The sequence below is a fragment of the Pelodiscus sinensis genome, chromosome 8, assembly GCF_052426305.1.
Source record: "Pelodiscus sinensis isolate ZL-2025 chromosome 8, ASM5242630v1, whole genome shotgun sequence".
Taxonomy (NCBI): Eukaryota; Metazoa; Chordata; order Testudines; family Trionychidae; genus Pelodiscus; species Pelodiscus sinensis.
Genome location: NC_143059.1, coordinates 60,561,134 through 60,576,117, shown reverse-complemented (window position 1 = coordinate 60,576,117; position 14,984 = coordinate 60,561,134). Strand labels below are relative to the sequence as shown.

At 41.1% G+C, this 14,984-nt stretch overlaps 1 protein-coding gene across 6 annotated transcripts in view; it reads right to left on the bottom strand.

The window, feature by feature from the left end:
- HSPA12A (heat shock protein family A (Hsp70) member 12A) overlaps positions 1-14,984 on the bottom strand; it is a 220,886-nt gene that overhangs the window by 9,907 nt on the left and 195,995 nt on the right. For all 6 annotated transcript variants that reach the window (XM_075935390.2, XM_075935391.2, XM_075935386.2 and 3 more), the window contains 3 exons: positions 8,762-8,933; positions 4,615-4,701; positions 3,258-3,362 (listed from right to left, as the gene is read on the bottom strand). In XM_075935390.2, coding sequence (XP_075791505.1) covers positions 3,258-3,362; positions 4,615-4,701; positions 8,762-8,933 — 364 coding nt within the window. The remainder of the gene's footprint in view (positions 1-3,257; positions 3,363-4,614; positions 4,702-8,761; positions 8,934-14,984) is intronic.

Below are 14,984 nucleotides of genomic sequence, written 5' to 3'. Positions count from 1 at the left end.
TTGGGGGCAGGTGAGCAAAGCCCACAGGTAAGTGCTGCATGTGCGGGACTGGGAGATGGGTTGGAAATGGGGGGGACTACGGCCTATAATGGCAAGGAGAAAGGAGGGTCAGGGCACAACAGGGAGGCAAGATCAAATCAGTATCTTAGATGCCTATATACAAATGCGAGAAGTATGGGTAATAAGCAGGAAGAACTGGAATTGCTAACCAATAAATACAACTATGATATCATTGGTATTACAGAAACCTGGTGGGATGGGACGCATGATTGGAATGTTGGTATGGAAGGGTACGACTTGCTCAGGAAGGACAGACAGGGAAAAAAGGGAGGAGGGGTTGCCTTGTATATTAAAAATGTACACACTTGGACTGAAGTGGAGATGAATGTAGGAGATTGTAGAGAGTCTCTGGGTTAAGCTAAAAGGGGTAAAAAACGAGGGTGATATCATGCTAGGAGTCTACTACAGGCCACCTAGCCAGGTGGAAGAGGTGGATGAGGCCTTTTTTAAACAATTAACAAAACTATCCAAAGCCCAAGATTTGGTGGTGATGGGGGACTTAAACTATCCAGACATATGTTGGGAAACTAACACAGCGAGGCACAGGCTATCCAATAAGTTTCTGGACTGCATTGGAGACAACTTTCTGTTTCAGAAGGTTGAAAAAGCTACCAGAGGAGAAGCTGTTCTGGATTTGGTTTTAACAAATAGGGAGGAACTAGTTGAGAACTTGAAAGTGGAAGACAGTATAGGGGACAGTGATCACGAAATAATAGAATTCATGATCTTAAGGAAAGGTAGAAGGGAGACCAGCACAATTGAGGTAATGGATTTCAGGAAGGCAGATTTTGATAAGCTCAGAGAACTTGTAGGTAAGGTCCCATGGGAAGCAAGACTGAAGGGAAAAACAACTGAGGAGAGTTGGAAGTATTTCAAAGGGACGTTGTTAAGGGCCCAAAAGCAAACAATTCCGCTGTGTAGGAAAGATAGAAAATATGGCAAAAGACCAGCTTGGCTTAACAAGGAGATCTTGCACGATCTCAAAATAAAAAAGGAGTCATATAAAAAATGGAAACTAGGACAACTAACAAAGGATGAATATAGGCAAGCAACACGGGAATGCAGGGGCAAGATTAGAAAGGCAAAGGCACAAAATGAGATCAAACTAGCTACAGGCATAAAGGGAAACAAGAAGACTTTTTATAAATACATTAAAAGCAAGAGGAAGACCAAGGACAGGGTAGGCCCGCTGCTTAGTGAGGAGGAAGAAGCAGTAACAGGAAACTTGGAAATGGCGGAGATGCTCAATGACTTCTTTGTTTCGGTCTTCACCGAGAAGTCTGGAGGTGTGCCTAACGTAGTGAATACAAGCAGAGAGAGGGTAAGTTTAGAAGATAGGATACACAAAGAACAAGTTAAAAGTCACTTAGGAAAGTTAGATGTCAGCAAGTCACCAGGTCCTGATGAAATGCATCCCAGGATACTCAAGGAGCTGATAGAGGAGGTATCTGAGCCTTTAGCTATGATCTTTGAAAAATCATGGCAGACAGGGGAGATTCCAGAAGACTGGAAAAGGGCAAATATTGTGCCCATCTATAAAAAGGGGAATAAGAACAACCCAGGAAACTATAGACCGGTCAGTTTAACGTCTGTCCCAGGGAAGATAATGGAGCAGGTAATTAAGGAAATCCTATGCAAACACTTGGAAGGTAATAAAGTGATAGGGAATAGCCAGCATGGGTTTGTGAAGAACAAGTCATGCCAAACTAATCTGATAGCTTTCTTTGATAAGATAACGAGCCTTGTGGATAAGGGAGAAGCGGTGGATGTCATATACCTAGACTTTAGTAAGGCATTTGATACTGTCTCGCATGATATTCTTATTGATAAACTAGGCAAATATAACTTAGATAAGGCCACGATAAGGTAGGTGCATAATTGGCTGGATAACCATAGTCAGAGAGTTGTTGTTAACGGTTCTAAATCCTGCTGGAAAGGGATAACAAGTGGAGTTCCTCAAGGGTCTGTTTTGGGACCCGTACTGTTCAATATCTTCATCAATGATGTAGATATTGGGATAGAGAGTACGCTTATTAAGTTTGCAGATGATACCAAACTGGGTGGGGTTGCGACTTCTTTGGAGGATAGGGACATAATTCAAAATGACCTTAGCAAGTTAGAGAAATGGTCAGAGGTAAACAGGATGAGGTTTAATAAAGAGAAATGCAAAGTGCTCCACTTAGGAAGGAACAATCAGTTCCATACATACAAGATGGGAAGCGACTGTCTAGGAAGGAGCATGGCGGAAAGGGATCTAGGGGTCATAGTGGACCACAAGTTGAATAGGAGTCAACAGTGTGATGCTGTTGCAAAAAAAGCAAATATGATTCTAGGTTGTATCAACAGGTGTGTTGTAAGCAAAACTCGTGAAGTCATTCTGCCGCTCTACTCTGCACTAGTTAGGCCTCAGTTGGAGTACTGTGTCCAGTTCTGGGCGCCACATTTCAAGAAAGATGTGGAGAAATTGGAAAGGGTACAGAGAAGAGCGACAAGAATGATTAAAGGTCTAGAGAACATGACCTATGAAGCCAGGCTTCATGAACTGGGCTTGTTTAGTTTGGAAAAAAGAAGATTAAGGGGGGACATGATAGCGGTTTTCAAATATCTAAAAGGGTGTCACAAGGAGGAAGGAGAAAATTTGTTCCTCTTGGTTTCTGAGGACAGGACAAGGAGTAATGGGCTTAAAGTGCAGCAGGGGAGGTTTAGATTGGACATTAGGAAAAAATTCCTAACTGTCAGGGTGGTCAAATATTGGAATAAATTGCCAAGGGAGGTGGTGGAATCTCCCTCTCTGGAGATATTTAAGAACAGGTTAGATAGACATCTGTCAGGGATGGTGTAGGTGGAGCTTGGTCCTGCCTTGAGGGCGGGGGGCTGGACTCGATGACCTCTTGAGGTCCCTTCCAGTCCTATTATTCTATGATTCTATGATTCTAAGTGAGCTGGCAGCAGACTCAGGCAGATGAGCCGAAGGAGGTCAGGTCTCCAGCTTCTCCCGGATACCTGACCTCCCCTGGTCTGGCAAGTTCCCTTGTTCGAGACCACTCTGCTTCCGAAGGTACCGGACAAGGGAGGTTCAACCTGTATTAACTAAACTACGCAAAATGTAAAACATCACAGCATCCTTACTGGCCATAGAGTAAGATCAACTCAAAATACTACACAAGTGCACTGAGCAAGGAATAATGTAATTTTACCAGTTGCCTTGTACAATTCCTTTAGGTGTCCTTCAGGCAGCCTGATCTGATGGACAGTGAGATCCACTGTGCCTCCTCCACTGTCAACAACTATATAACGGTCACCTGTTAAGCAACAGAAACAAGTACTCATCACTTTCATCAGCATCAACACAGCAGTCCACAGGCAACACTGTCATCATTCCAAGCACAAAGCCACAAATATCAGTACTTAGGACAACTGGCTTGATAATTAACACTTCCCTTATAAATCACTGCAAATTATTTCATTTGGAAGTAAAACTTGTATATGGAATGCTACAGATTTAAGCACCCATGGTTGAAGAATGTACATTTACAATCAATAGAGTTGTCCACACCATCTGTGTACATTCCATTGTGTTAACAGTTCTGCAGAAATGTTACAGCTAAGGATGTTAAATATCGACTAATTGACTAATCAAATAGTCGATGCATTTTGCAGCAGTCCACAGCCAACAGTGTGGACTGCAACAACAGCCCTAGGGCTGTTGCTACATTTCAAAAGCAAAAGTGCCGCATGGAGCTCAGTGCCGCATGGAGCTCCCCACTTTGAAACGCCATGGGGAGCCCGGTGTCAGGCTCCTCATGGCATTTCAAAGCGGCAGCACTGCATGGAGCCCGAGATCAGCTGGGGAGTCCCCAGCTGATCTCGGGCTCCATGCAGTGCTGCCGCTTTGAAATGCCGCGAGGAGCCTGACACCGGGCTCCCCATGGCGTTTCAAAGTGGCAGTACCACACGGAGCCTGGGGTCAGCAAGAGAGGCCCTGTTGATCCCAGGCTCCATGCAGCGCTGCCGCTTTGAAACACTGCATGCAGTCTGGGGATATCCCAGCTGCCGCCAGGCTGCACGCAGCTTTTCAAAGCGATAACGCCGCATGGAGCCCAGGGTCTAGCCCCAGGCTTCACACAGCACTGTTACTTTGAAGTACCCTCTCCTCTTCCCCCCCACCCTTTCTGCCTCTTTCTGATAAGAGACAGCAAGGTGGAGGTGCGGGGAAAGCAACTAGTCAACTAGTCCTTCACATCTCTAGTTACAGTGTCACCCTTCTTACGAATTGCACTCTAAGGACTCTATACTCTGGCTTGTATTTTTAAATCTCAAGTTTGTCCTTCTTATAATCCATCAATTTAACAATAAGTGCTTTTCTAGACCATGCAAAATTCTAACTCAGCCTTGTAGACAAAGAGCAGTGCAGGCACTTGTATTTGCCTTTAAATTATAGTCATTTTGAAAACACAAAAACACATAAAAAATTTGTGGGAAACATTTGGTTTTTTTTTTTTGCCAGCAATATGAAAAAAGCGAGAGCAAAGATAATTCAGGAAAGGACACTACCTTCCTCCAACTCAGACCAGATCTCTCCTATGACATTTTCCACCAAAAAGGTGCGGCTTTGCCGATTACGACGTACGTGTTCCTTGGCTAATCATTGACAGAGAGAAAATTACTAAGTATAAGGAAACAGGAACAAGCTGATGAAGTACAATGCAAGAAGCACATGCAATCAGAAAGAAAGCTTTCTATGTATCATTTGATAAGTTCTAACAAAACAAATGAACCTACATTAAAACTAGGAATTAAATTGAATTCTTGAAAAGGAAAAAAACCCAGATATTCTGTTATTTAGTTATAACAACTGCATTTCAAATAATGCTCTAAGATTTTAAAAGCATTCTTTGTAGTACTTACGCATTATACTTTTAATACATAAAATGAAAACTAGATTCTAGAAATGCCAAGAGGCATTTTTGCCAGTAGGTGGCACACTTGATGCATAATACAATAATCAAGGAATTAAAGACACTTCAGCCAAGATTTTCAAAAGTGATTGTCGATTCTGGGTGCCCCTATTTTTGGTGGCTCAGGCTGAGCTCCCTTAAGGGGGCCTGGCTTTCAGAGGGTGGGTGCTCAGCACCTTCTGAAATTAGTACCCTTCAGAATATCTTCAGCTGAACACCCACAATCCTTAATTACTTCTGAATATCTTGGCCTTTGTCAGTTTTGTGCTATGGCATGGGTTGTAGGAACAAATCCTGGCTATTTTACTCAGGCAAACCTCCCACTGGATTCCAGTTTTACTTAATGGAGGACTGTAAGATTTGACTCATTAACATGTATGCACATACCAGCATAGATCAATTTATATATATATGATTTAAAAATGAAATACAAATCTAGTAAGACATGCAAAAAGCAGTCATGTAGCACTTTAAAGACTAACAAGATGGTTTATTAGGTGATGAGCTTTCATGGGGCAGACCCACAATTGTGGGGCAGACCAGACCCATTGTGGGTCTGCCCCACGAAAGCTCATCACCTAATAAACCATCTTGTTAGTCTTTAAAGTGCTACATGACTGCTTTTTTTGTTTTACCAAGATCAGACTAACACAGCTACCTCTCTGACATAGTTATATCATTAATTCACGCTATGAAAATCCACCCAGACATTAAAAATATTTAATGTGATTTGCTAGTGTCTCTATTAATGTCGTTCTAAATTCAGTTTGTGCAACTGATTACTAAATAATTTCTAATCTAACTTTCATTCATCTTTAAAGTTAATCTATGGTATACTAAAGAAAAAATGCAGACACATTCCATGATATAGCAAAACACTGTTTTGTCTGAAAAAATATTATATAAAACTAGAAAAAAGTACATTTACAATATATATACCTAAGAGGCCAATTATATTTTGCAAGATAATGATAATACTACCCTTTGCCTATTAGCTTATGCTTCCCCTCCTAATACAAATTTATTCTCAGTATTATGAAAAGTACAACTTTTGTTTTGACTACACTAAAACAGTCCTTCAAGTGCTTCTCTCTGTTTATGTTTAAAGAGTTTTCCTTCTTGGTCTCTTCTCAGCTTTGCTTGGGTCCCTGCCCATGCCTTCATTGAATTTTAGACTGAAGACTAAATTAATTCACTCAAAGCCTTGTTTCTATTAATTCTGACTGAATTAAATCCTTTTTTATCTACACCAACTTTTACCTTATAAAGTCAAGAAAAATAACTGACTTTTAACAGAATCCTACAACATGGTGAATAGATTTTGTTCAACAGCCCAGTCCTGTAGACCCCTTTAACCAAACAAAGAGAAAAAAATAGTTTTATTTTCATAGAGACAAATTTCCTGGGAGCCCAAGTAAGGGGTCACGGAAGGTTTTGAGCATGTGGAATCGGTGTGGCTCAGCTATACAGAGGATGGGGCAGAATGTGTGAACCCCTATGTTCTGTAAGAACTATGCTCAGCAGGGGCTACATCAGCTAGAATCAGGATGGCAGCCATATGACAGGGGCAGAGGCATGACTAGAACATCTACAAATATATGGTTGCACTAGCCAAAAATCACTTTTTTAGGGGTGCACCACTGCTTAGACTCCAACTGTAAAGAAATTCTGTGGTCTAGGCACTGGAGGGAGGCTGTTATCCTCCTGCCCATTAAGAGACACCCTTGGGCAAACCCACGTAACATAAAAAACAACAAATAGTCTGGTAGCACTTTAAAGATAATAAAATATGTAGATGGTATCATGAGCTTTCGTGGGCACAGCCCACTTCTTCAGATGACCAGAACCAAAATCATATCCAACATTCTGGTTATCTGAAGAAGTGGGCTGTGTCCACAAAAGCTCTTGATAGTATCTACATATTTTGTTAGTCTTTAAAATGCTACCAGACTGTTTGTTGTTTTTTAAGCTTTTCCTGTTACAGACTAACTCGGCTACCCCTCTGAACCACTTAACATAGGCTTTGTGCAGGGGTGAGGATTTTACCTGTGGTACTATTGAAAACCAGCATTAGGTTCTTTGTGGTATGGACAGAACTAAAATTGTGGTGGCTAAATATTATTTCATTTAGATAAATAAGATGCTGTTTTATTAAAAGGACTCAATCAATTTTACTAATTATGAATTTTCTGGGGGCAAACTGGGTCATCACATCCTGTTAACTAAAAGAATGGCTTCCATTAAGTACCAGGAGATATAAAATGTCTTGAATGAGTTTATTAGCTGAATCTTCCATTTGTGTTTGCTGTTTTGAGCTGGAAAACATGACAGAGATCTTTTACCAAATTCTATGCTGCTGTAAACACATTTTGCTGTAAGCACAATTCCCCAGCTGTCAATGTAGCTGCACCAGTTTAAAATAGCAGATAATTTGGACCTTCATTGTCCCTTACTCACTGTGGAGATTCTAACTCAATCAGAATGGCAATTTTCAAAAACTTCTGCAGTGAAAGATGATCCATCTGCAAACTAGTTAAATTACACTCACAATGTCTGCCTCTCAATGTAAATGAATCTGCACCAATGTTCCCTCTAAACTGCATGGCAGCACAGACTCACAGATGATTAATCAGACCCCTCCCCCAGTCAGCTCCTGCAAAGAGCCCTGAGCCTGACTGGGCAGGGCTGATTAATCACCTGTGAAGCTGTGCTGCCCCTCAGCTTAGAGGGGATACTGGTCTGCACCAAACCTACCACATGAGCAAGTAAAAACTCCACGTTCACAGTCACAATAGATAACACACCATGATATCTGAAATACAATAAATACGTAGTTTCTAAGTTTGGAGAAAATGCCGTGCCATATCACACAACACAACTTTGCTAACTACTGGTGATTGCTGACAATTTCTTGGTAACTAATGTAATTATGAACCAAAAATTATTAAGTGCCCAACTCGTGACATAAATTCCAGAAACATCAATGGCAAATTAAGGTGTAATCTGTTATTAAATTAATACAGCTAGTTTAACACATCATGGTTAGCTCACAATAATAACCTTAAATCTGCACTAGGAAACAATTAGCTATCACATTAAAACAGAGGAGTAAGGCTCCAATCCTGCACACACTATGCCTTTGCTTAACTTCAAACCTGTGAGCAGTTCCTCATGTCTCAGTAAAGTCAATAGTGCTACCTGCACACTAAGGCTATGTCTAGACTATGCTCTATTTTTGAAAGAGAATATGCAAATTCCGATCTTTCAAAAGTGAAAGTAGTTTGGACGCAGGTTTTTTTTCTGGGAAAAAAAACCGCTTTTTCAAAAATAAAACAACAACAAAAATGCTCTTTCTTAAAAAATGAGGTTTATGTGATTTTTTTCGCAAAAAGGGGAGTTTTCCCGGAAAAAAAATGCGTCTAGACTACTTTCACTTTCAAAAGCTCTGCTTTTGAAAGTGAGATCGGAAGACGATACGCAAATTCCTGAAGAATTGCATATCCTCTTTCGAAAATAAAGCATAGTTTAGATCTACCCTTAAGGTTAAGCACTGTGCACATCCTTTTGCCAGATCAGTGCCCAAAAGAGCAAACTAGTGAAGTTTTCCCATAAGAGCCCGTAATGTTCCACTAACAGAAAGAGGCAATGATAACCTTCAGGAAATGGTAAGAAAACTGTCCTCATGACTAAATCTAATGCAGGCCAAAGGCACTAAATCTCAAGTCAGTTAGTAGAAAAGGTACCCTGTGTAAATCCAGCTCCTACGGTGTCACTAGAGTTAAAACCATTGACGGGTGCTTTGCTGCTCAGGTCTATCATCTGGTGAAGGCGCAGCTTTCTGCAGTAGATGGAAGCAGCTTCGGGTTCCAAGGCAATTATCAGCTGCTCCGGGTTTTCAGGAGTTGCCATTCCTGCCTGCGAGACAGAATAATTCAGTGAAGTGGGGTGGGAAAAAATGTAACCAAACAGTCTTCACCTTAGACTGGTTTGGAAGGTGAACAACGAACATTTAAACCAGCTCTGCATTTTTTTTCTAAGTTAAATGCCACTAGAAAGCTGCTAAACCACTGGCTAAGGAGCTTGGCTTGGAAAAAATTATGTCTTCACTTTCCACAACTTTGCAGGTTGTAACTGGGTAAGATGCATGCACTTCCCATGCTTAGTATCTAGTTAATGAGGTGATCGCTGTATATGATAGGCAGAGAGAGTGAGCAAGAGAAGACATATTGAAATCCAGAGTGACCTGGCTAAAATCGTTGTCATCTGAATCTAAACTTTTCAAGAGTCCCAACTGTCTGTCAAGAAACGGAGAAATACCTTTGCCCTGCTTTCATTGTAACAATAACATGAATTCACCACTTGTTTTATATCCTATCACTGCACAAAACAAAGTGGATGATTCAGTGCTTATTGTATCAGCCCAGCAAATTTTGTTCACATCTGTGGTATGAGTGAAGAATTTCCACAAGCAACTCTGTATGAAACTCTTTTGATTTAGGGCTGACTTTTCCTATTCCTGTCACTTTAACACACATCCATATTCTGCAAGAATTTTAAAATGTTCAGTATTGCCAACCCATGCATTTCAAATCACGTCTTAGACCTGCAAAACATCATGAGATTGGCTTAAAAATCAAGAAAATTTGTAAAAACATTTACAGTTCTTTTTATTTGCCTTCCAGTTTGTGAGTATTTAGGGGGTCAATCTTACTCAATATAATTACTCAAGATTTTCTCTACAACTGTAAGGGCTGCAAATGTACTTCTCCCCTTACTCCCCATGGAAGTTAAGATTCTTATGTAATCACATGCCTGCAAATGTTGGGGCTTTAAAACAAAATACCAAATATCACGTAACTTGACAACCAGAGATGTAAAATCCCATTTAAAAAGTTCACCATTAACCAGTTAACTGGAATCCTGCAGCGGGGAGCTGCTCCAGCCCGGCCAGGCCCACCATACCACAGGTTGTTTCGGCCAGGCCAGGCCGAGCCAAGCCCATTGCACTGCAGATGGGGGCTGCTCAGGCTGGGATGGGCCCGTTTCACTGCACCATGGCTGGGGACTGGTCTGGGTGACCCAGGCAGGGCTCGCTGCACCAGGCTATGGGCAGTGGCCATCTCCAGCTGGGCTGGGCAGATGCTGCTGCACAATGCCACAGACTGCTCCAGCCAGGCCAAGCCATGCTGCTGGTTGACTGATTACCCCAGTAAAAGCATGCCAGTAAGGCTAATGCTTACTGGATAACAGCTTTACCCTTTACATCCTTATTGGTATCTGCAATTTTGTCCTACTTTTCTCTTCTCCTACAAGCTCCTGTGTGTTCCCCTAGACTCTGATTTTTTCTTATAACAGGCAACACTGACATTTCCAAGTTCCTTCAGTTCCAACTGAAGTTGAGGTTTTCCTGCTAATATTGTTTATTAGTAAACTATATTCCTTAGTGTTAAAACATTTTAGTAAGGAAGAGAATAGGCTTTTGGTGTATTTGTTTTCATTGTCAATCTCCCAGGCAACTCTGGTTGAGAGCTTTCCAAAAAAGACATAATTACTCAAGATGTAAGCAAGCCTTTAAAAGTACAAAAAACAAACAAAAGAGGCTCAGATGAAAAAACAGCAGATTTGAACCGGAAACCAAAAGAGTTCACATAGTTACACTTCACACTAAAGTAACAGGACACCTGTTGGTTGTGTGTGCTGGGAAAGAATTTAGTTTGTATGAGAAAGTATAACTGCAAATAAAGCTTGTTCTTAAAACAGTGCTCAGCACAAAGAAAGTGATATTTTTCACCATTTGTCTTCTTGCCACCTTGCTGTTTCCCTCTCACTTGTAACCATAAAAAAACCTGTATTTACAACAAAAGCATCTTTCCCCCTACAGCTACCGGGAAAGTCGAAAAGGAGAAACTATATGGTAAGTAAATTCCCACTCCACAAAGTAGGAGTAAACTAACAAGAACTGTTCACTGATTTCAAAGCACACAAACCATGAAACTTTGTGGACTGTGATCAATACATTATGGACCAAATTTGGATAATTTTACTCACTCTGAGTGGCATTTTACTTCACAAGTCATCTCATTGAATTCAGTCAGGCTATTTATGGAGTAAGGTACTGTTCAACATGAGTATGGGTATCATATCTGACCACTTAACTCATATTATATATACTAAAAAATCCTATGTTAAAAGAAAGGAAATGACAAGCATACAGTTGCCCATGCAAACTCACTATTACCCCATTTTGTGTCTAACCTATGCATTGAAGGAGGCAAGATTCCTGTGAAAAAAGCTATGTAAAAACAGTATGTGATAATATAACTAAAAACAGTAACAAACAGCAGATGCACAAGAGGTCAGAATGAAGGTTGCATGTTCAATTGTCAATTAGGCATTTCCTAACATTGAAATGTGACTTTGCAACCAAAATACATTTTTTGGTGTAGCTTTTTACATTCAAATTCCTAAGTGTATTGTTTTCTAAAAGAAAAAGGTAGAAACTAATTCTATGTGCAACTATAATAACTGCCTCTCCATACAATACATCACCAGCAAGGTTTGAACCAGAACTTTCAGCATTTTAGTACAGACTTACACTCTTTGAGCTATAGGACTAACTACATCAGCAAGCAGTAGTAGTCTGTTAGCCTCTTGGGGACTGGATGAGCTGTTGATGCCATGTGTTGGAGCCAGTGGGTAGTCAAGGCCTGACCTGATGCACTGTCTCTCCTCCCCAGAGTGGTTCCTGCCACAGACAGTGCCTTTTAGAGGGGAGATAGGACTCTAAGGTCATGTACTGTGTCCCAGGGATATGCCTGGTGACAGCAATCCAGCCTGCTCTACCTCTTTCCTCTGTGTCGCTCCCACTGCCCTTTGGCATTCCCAGTACAGTGTATGTTGCTGCTGCTGCAGAAGCAGTGACCCAAGACTTGCTCTTTAGAATGCATTTTGACATACACAAAACAATATCCTGGGGAATACATGCAGGAGAAGGCATATGGCAATTTTAACAGTTGATAACTCAACTAAGCCTGAATGGAATTTCATGAGGAGAAAAAAAAAGGTATTTTTCTAACCCAAGAGCTTTCTCCCTGCAAATTTCAAAGGCCAGCTGCAAACAACAGAGGTGTCAGTATGTCTCAAAAAATAAAACACACACAAAAAAAGAAATTGCAAGAATTTTTAACCCTGAAAAGTAGTATGCAACCTAAATCTAGGGGTCCCTACCAGCTCTCCCAAAAACAGATTAAACACTTTTGTACAATGTAACATTGAAACACATGTATGTAGAAACACAGAAACACATGTATGTAGAAACAGAATGTGTTGATTTGTGGCAAGGAATGTGGTGCTGAAACTTCCCTTGCAATAGCACCCTCAGTGTGAATGGTACATACACATAAAAGAGTGTCGTTATCTCATGAAGTTTATGATATAAGTGGAGGACACATACTCAAGGATCATGGTCAAGTACAGAGCATACAAAAGAGCTAGACAAAGAAACAGGAATATCAGATTGTGGCTGCTAAAGATGTTAAGGCCTCGCTCTCCGGGACTAAGTGTAATTTTTGTCTTTATGTCTTTCTTTCTGCCTTTTTCATGCTCTCAGATGTATGCACACATATACATGTGCACTATTAAAAGGGGAGATTTAGGCATTAGAGGGTTGTAATAGGGATGGATCAGGAAAAGGGCCTTGGGATGGGGCCAAATTGGTGTGACCATACTAAAAGAACAATGTGAGCAGAACCCGACATAATTTAAACATGGATTTAAACATTTAAACAGAGGATTCTTGGAGCAGGTCCTCTCTAAGCATACATGAACCGAAGTAAACTTAATAAGTGAAATTGGCAAGGATTGTGAACTCAGCTGCACGTATAATCATACTGGATGTATTGGTCGATAAATATGGGCCCATACAAAAGTAAATGTATGACTGAAATTCCAGTACAAAGCACAAGCTGACTTGGTCATCATAACCTAACAGCAAAAGATCATGCATAAGCCAGAGGAAATAATTGATGAGTGAGTAAAAATGGGGGGATTTTGGGTATCACCCTGTTTAGCCCATTCCAAAAATACTAATTAAGTACAAATAAGTAACAACACACTTTCTGGGAAAGGCTTTTAAGACATGTGACTCCTTTGAGGAAAGAAAGTACAAGAATTAAGCAAAATAAATTACTGGCTGTGAGAATTTCTTAATTCAAGCTCCTGAAGATGCCAATGACACTCTGTTTTGTGGATTATGGGACAGTGAACCAGAAGGCTTTTAAGGCAACCAAGGCCTTGCTTCAGGCCAGAAAACTGGGAAGAAGGAACAAAGAGAAAAGTAGCAATCTATAGATTGATAACCACCTTCCCTCTTTGCCAGGCAGGCAGGCACTGTGTGGGGTAGGGATGCAAAATCCTGTTTAATTGGTTAACCAATTAACCTTTCACATCCCTAGTGTGGGGCCAGCACAGGAACTGTCCATGAATGTTTGTGAATGAGAGGCTTGCTTAAGGGAATGTACAGTTTCTAATGTATTGCTATGTCTAACATAGGAGTTGTGTGCTTGATGTAACCTGTTTACTGCTGGTAGATTTCCTTCTCAATGAACTTGCCTGGCAGGCCTGGGTTAAATTCTTTGGTTTGACCTTTTTTACTGAGAGCAAACAGTAACCATCTCCACTGGGAGCCCTTAAAGAGCCATTGTGTGTAGGGGGGAGATAGAGAGAGAGGGGCAGGGATAGGCCCCAGCCTCTGGACTGCTCAACAGGCCATAGGATTTGACTCTATGTAGACCACCATGGAGATGCTGTGGCTCCTCTCCAGCTAGGCCATGGGACACAGCACTACAGCCTCACATCCTGACTCAAGACTGGAGGGGTGGATTTCCCCTCCCTAGTCCACTCAATTTGCATAAAGCTCAGCTACCCATGTGACACCACAGAAGAGAATCTGTGTTTTTTCTACTGTATAAATGCATAAAAGCCAACCCATGCCAACACAAGGACAAGGGTAATTTGTTTCTTATTGTATGTCTATACTACAAAATTAGGTCGCTTTTATTTAATTTAGCTTTGAACATTTGATTTAACAAATGACATTTTGCATGTCCCCACTGGGTGGCTATGGTCAACGGAGCAAATTCTTACTACCAGAGGTTGCATCAACTCAAGGAGAGATGCACAGTGGGTAGCTATTCCATAATCTCTGCAGCAGATTGGAATTCTGGGCTAGGGTCCCAGTGCCTCCTGGGATGTGTGCATACCGGAGAAGATGCTAAAAATGTTCTTAAAAAATCGATATATAGTATGTCTGGAAAATGGCCACATGATTAAATGCCAGGTAGCACCAAGTGAAAAGAGGTTACGCTAGCCATAAAAACGGATAATTCCTTTAGGACAGCATGTCATCAACAGTGCTGCACTGCTAATACTTGTATCAGTACTTGTATTTCTTATTTAGAGAATGTCAGCCACTAAAGATCAGCCTCTGTGTGCCACTGCCTCTCTCCCTACCTCACCCCCATTCAGTTGTGCACACTCTATCTTCAAAGGACCACCGGAAGCTCCAATACTTAGTAGTCCAAGAGTTCAAATTGCATAGAAAAGGCTCTAGTCTCAGGATTGCAGAAGCAGCTCAAGATCTATTGTGCACTGTAGCATAGATAACCGAATAGGGATAAGGTGTTAGCTTGCTGATACAGATACATCTTTTGCTTGGCAGGCAGGCTCTGTAGAAACTGGGACCACTGGAGTGCATGACACCTACAACATATGCTAGCAATAATTTCTTATGACCAACAAATCTAATGACCAACAAACCTAAGGCTTGGAAAGTGTTAGACTGGCTGCAAATTAGCAAACATTTAGGTCTGCATTTTGTCTCATGATAGCTCCATATCACTAAGTAGTTCTCAGTCATTTGAAATGCAGAATTATCATCACCACAGTGGTCTCAAGAATTAACCTTGT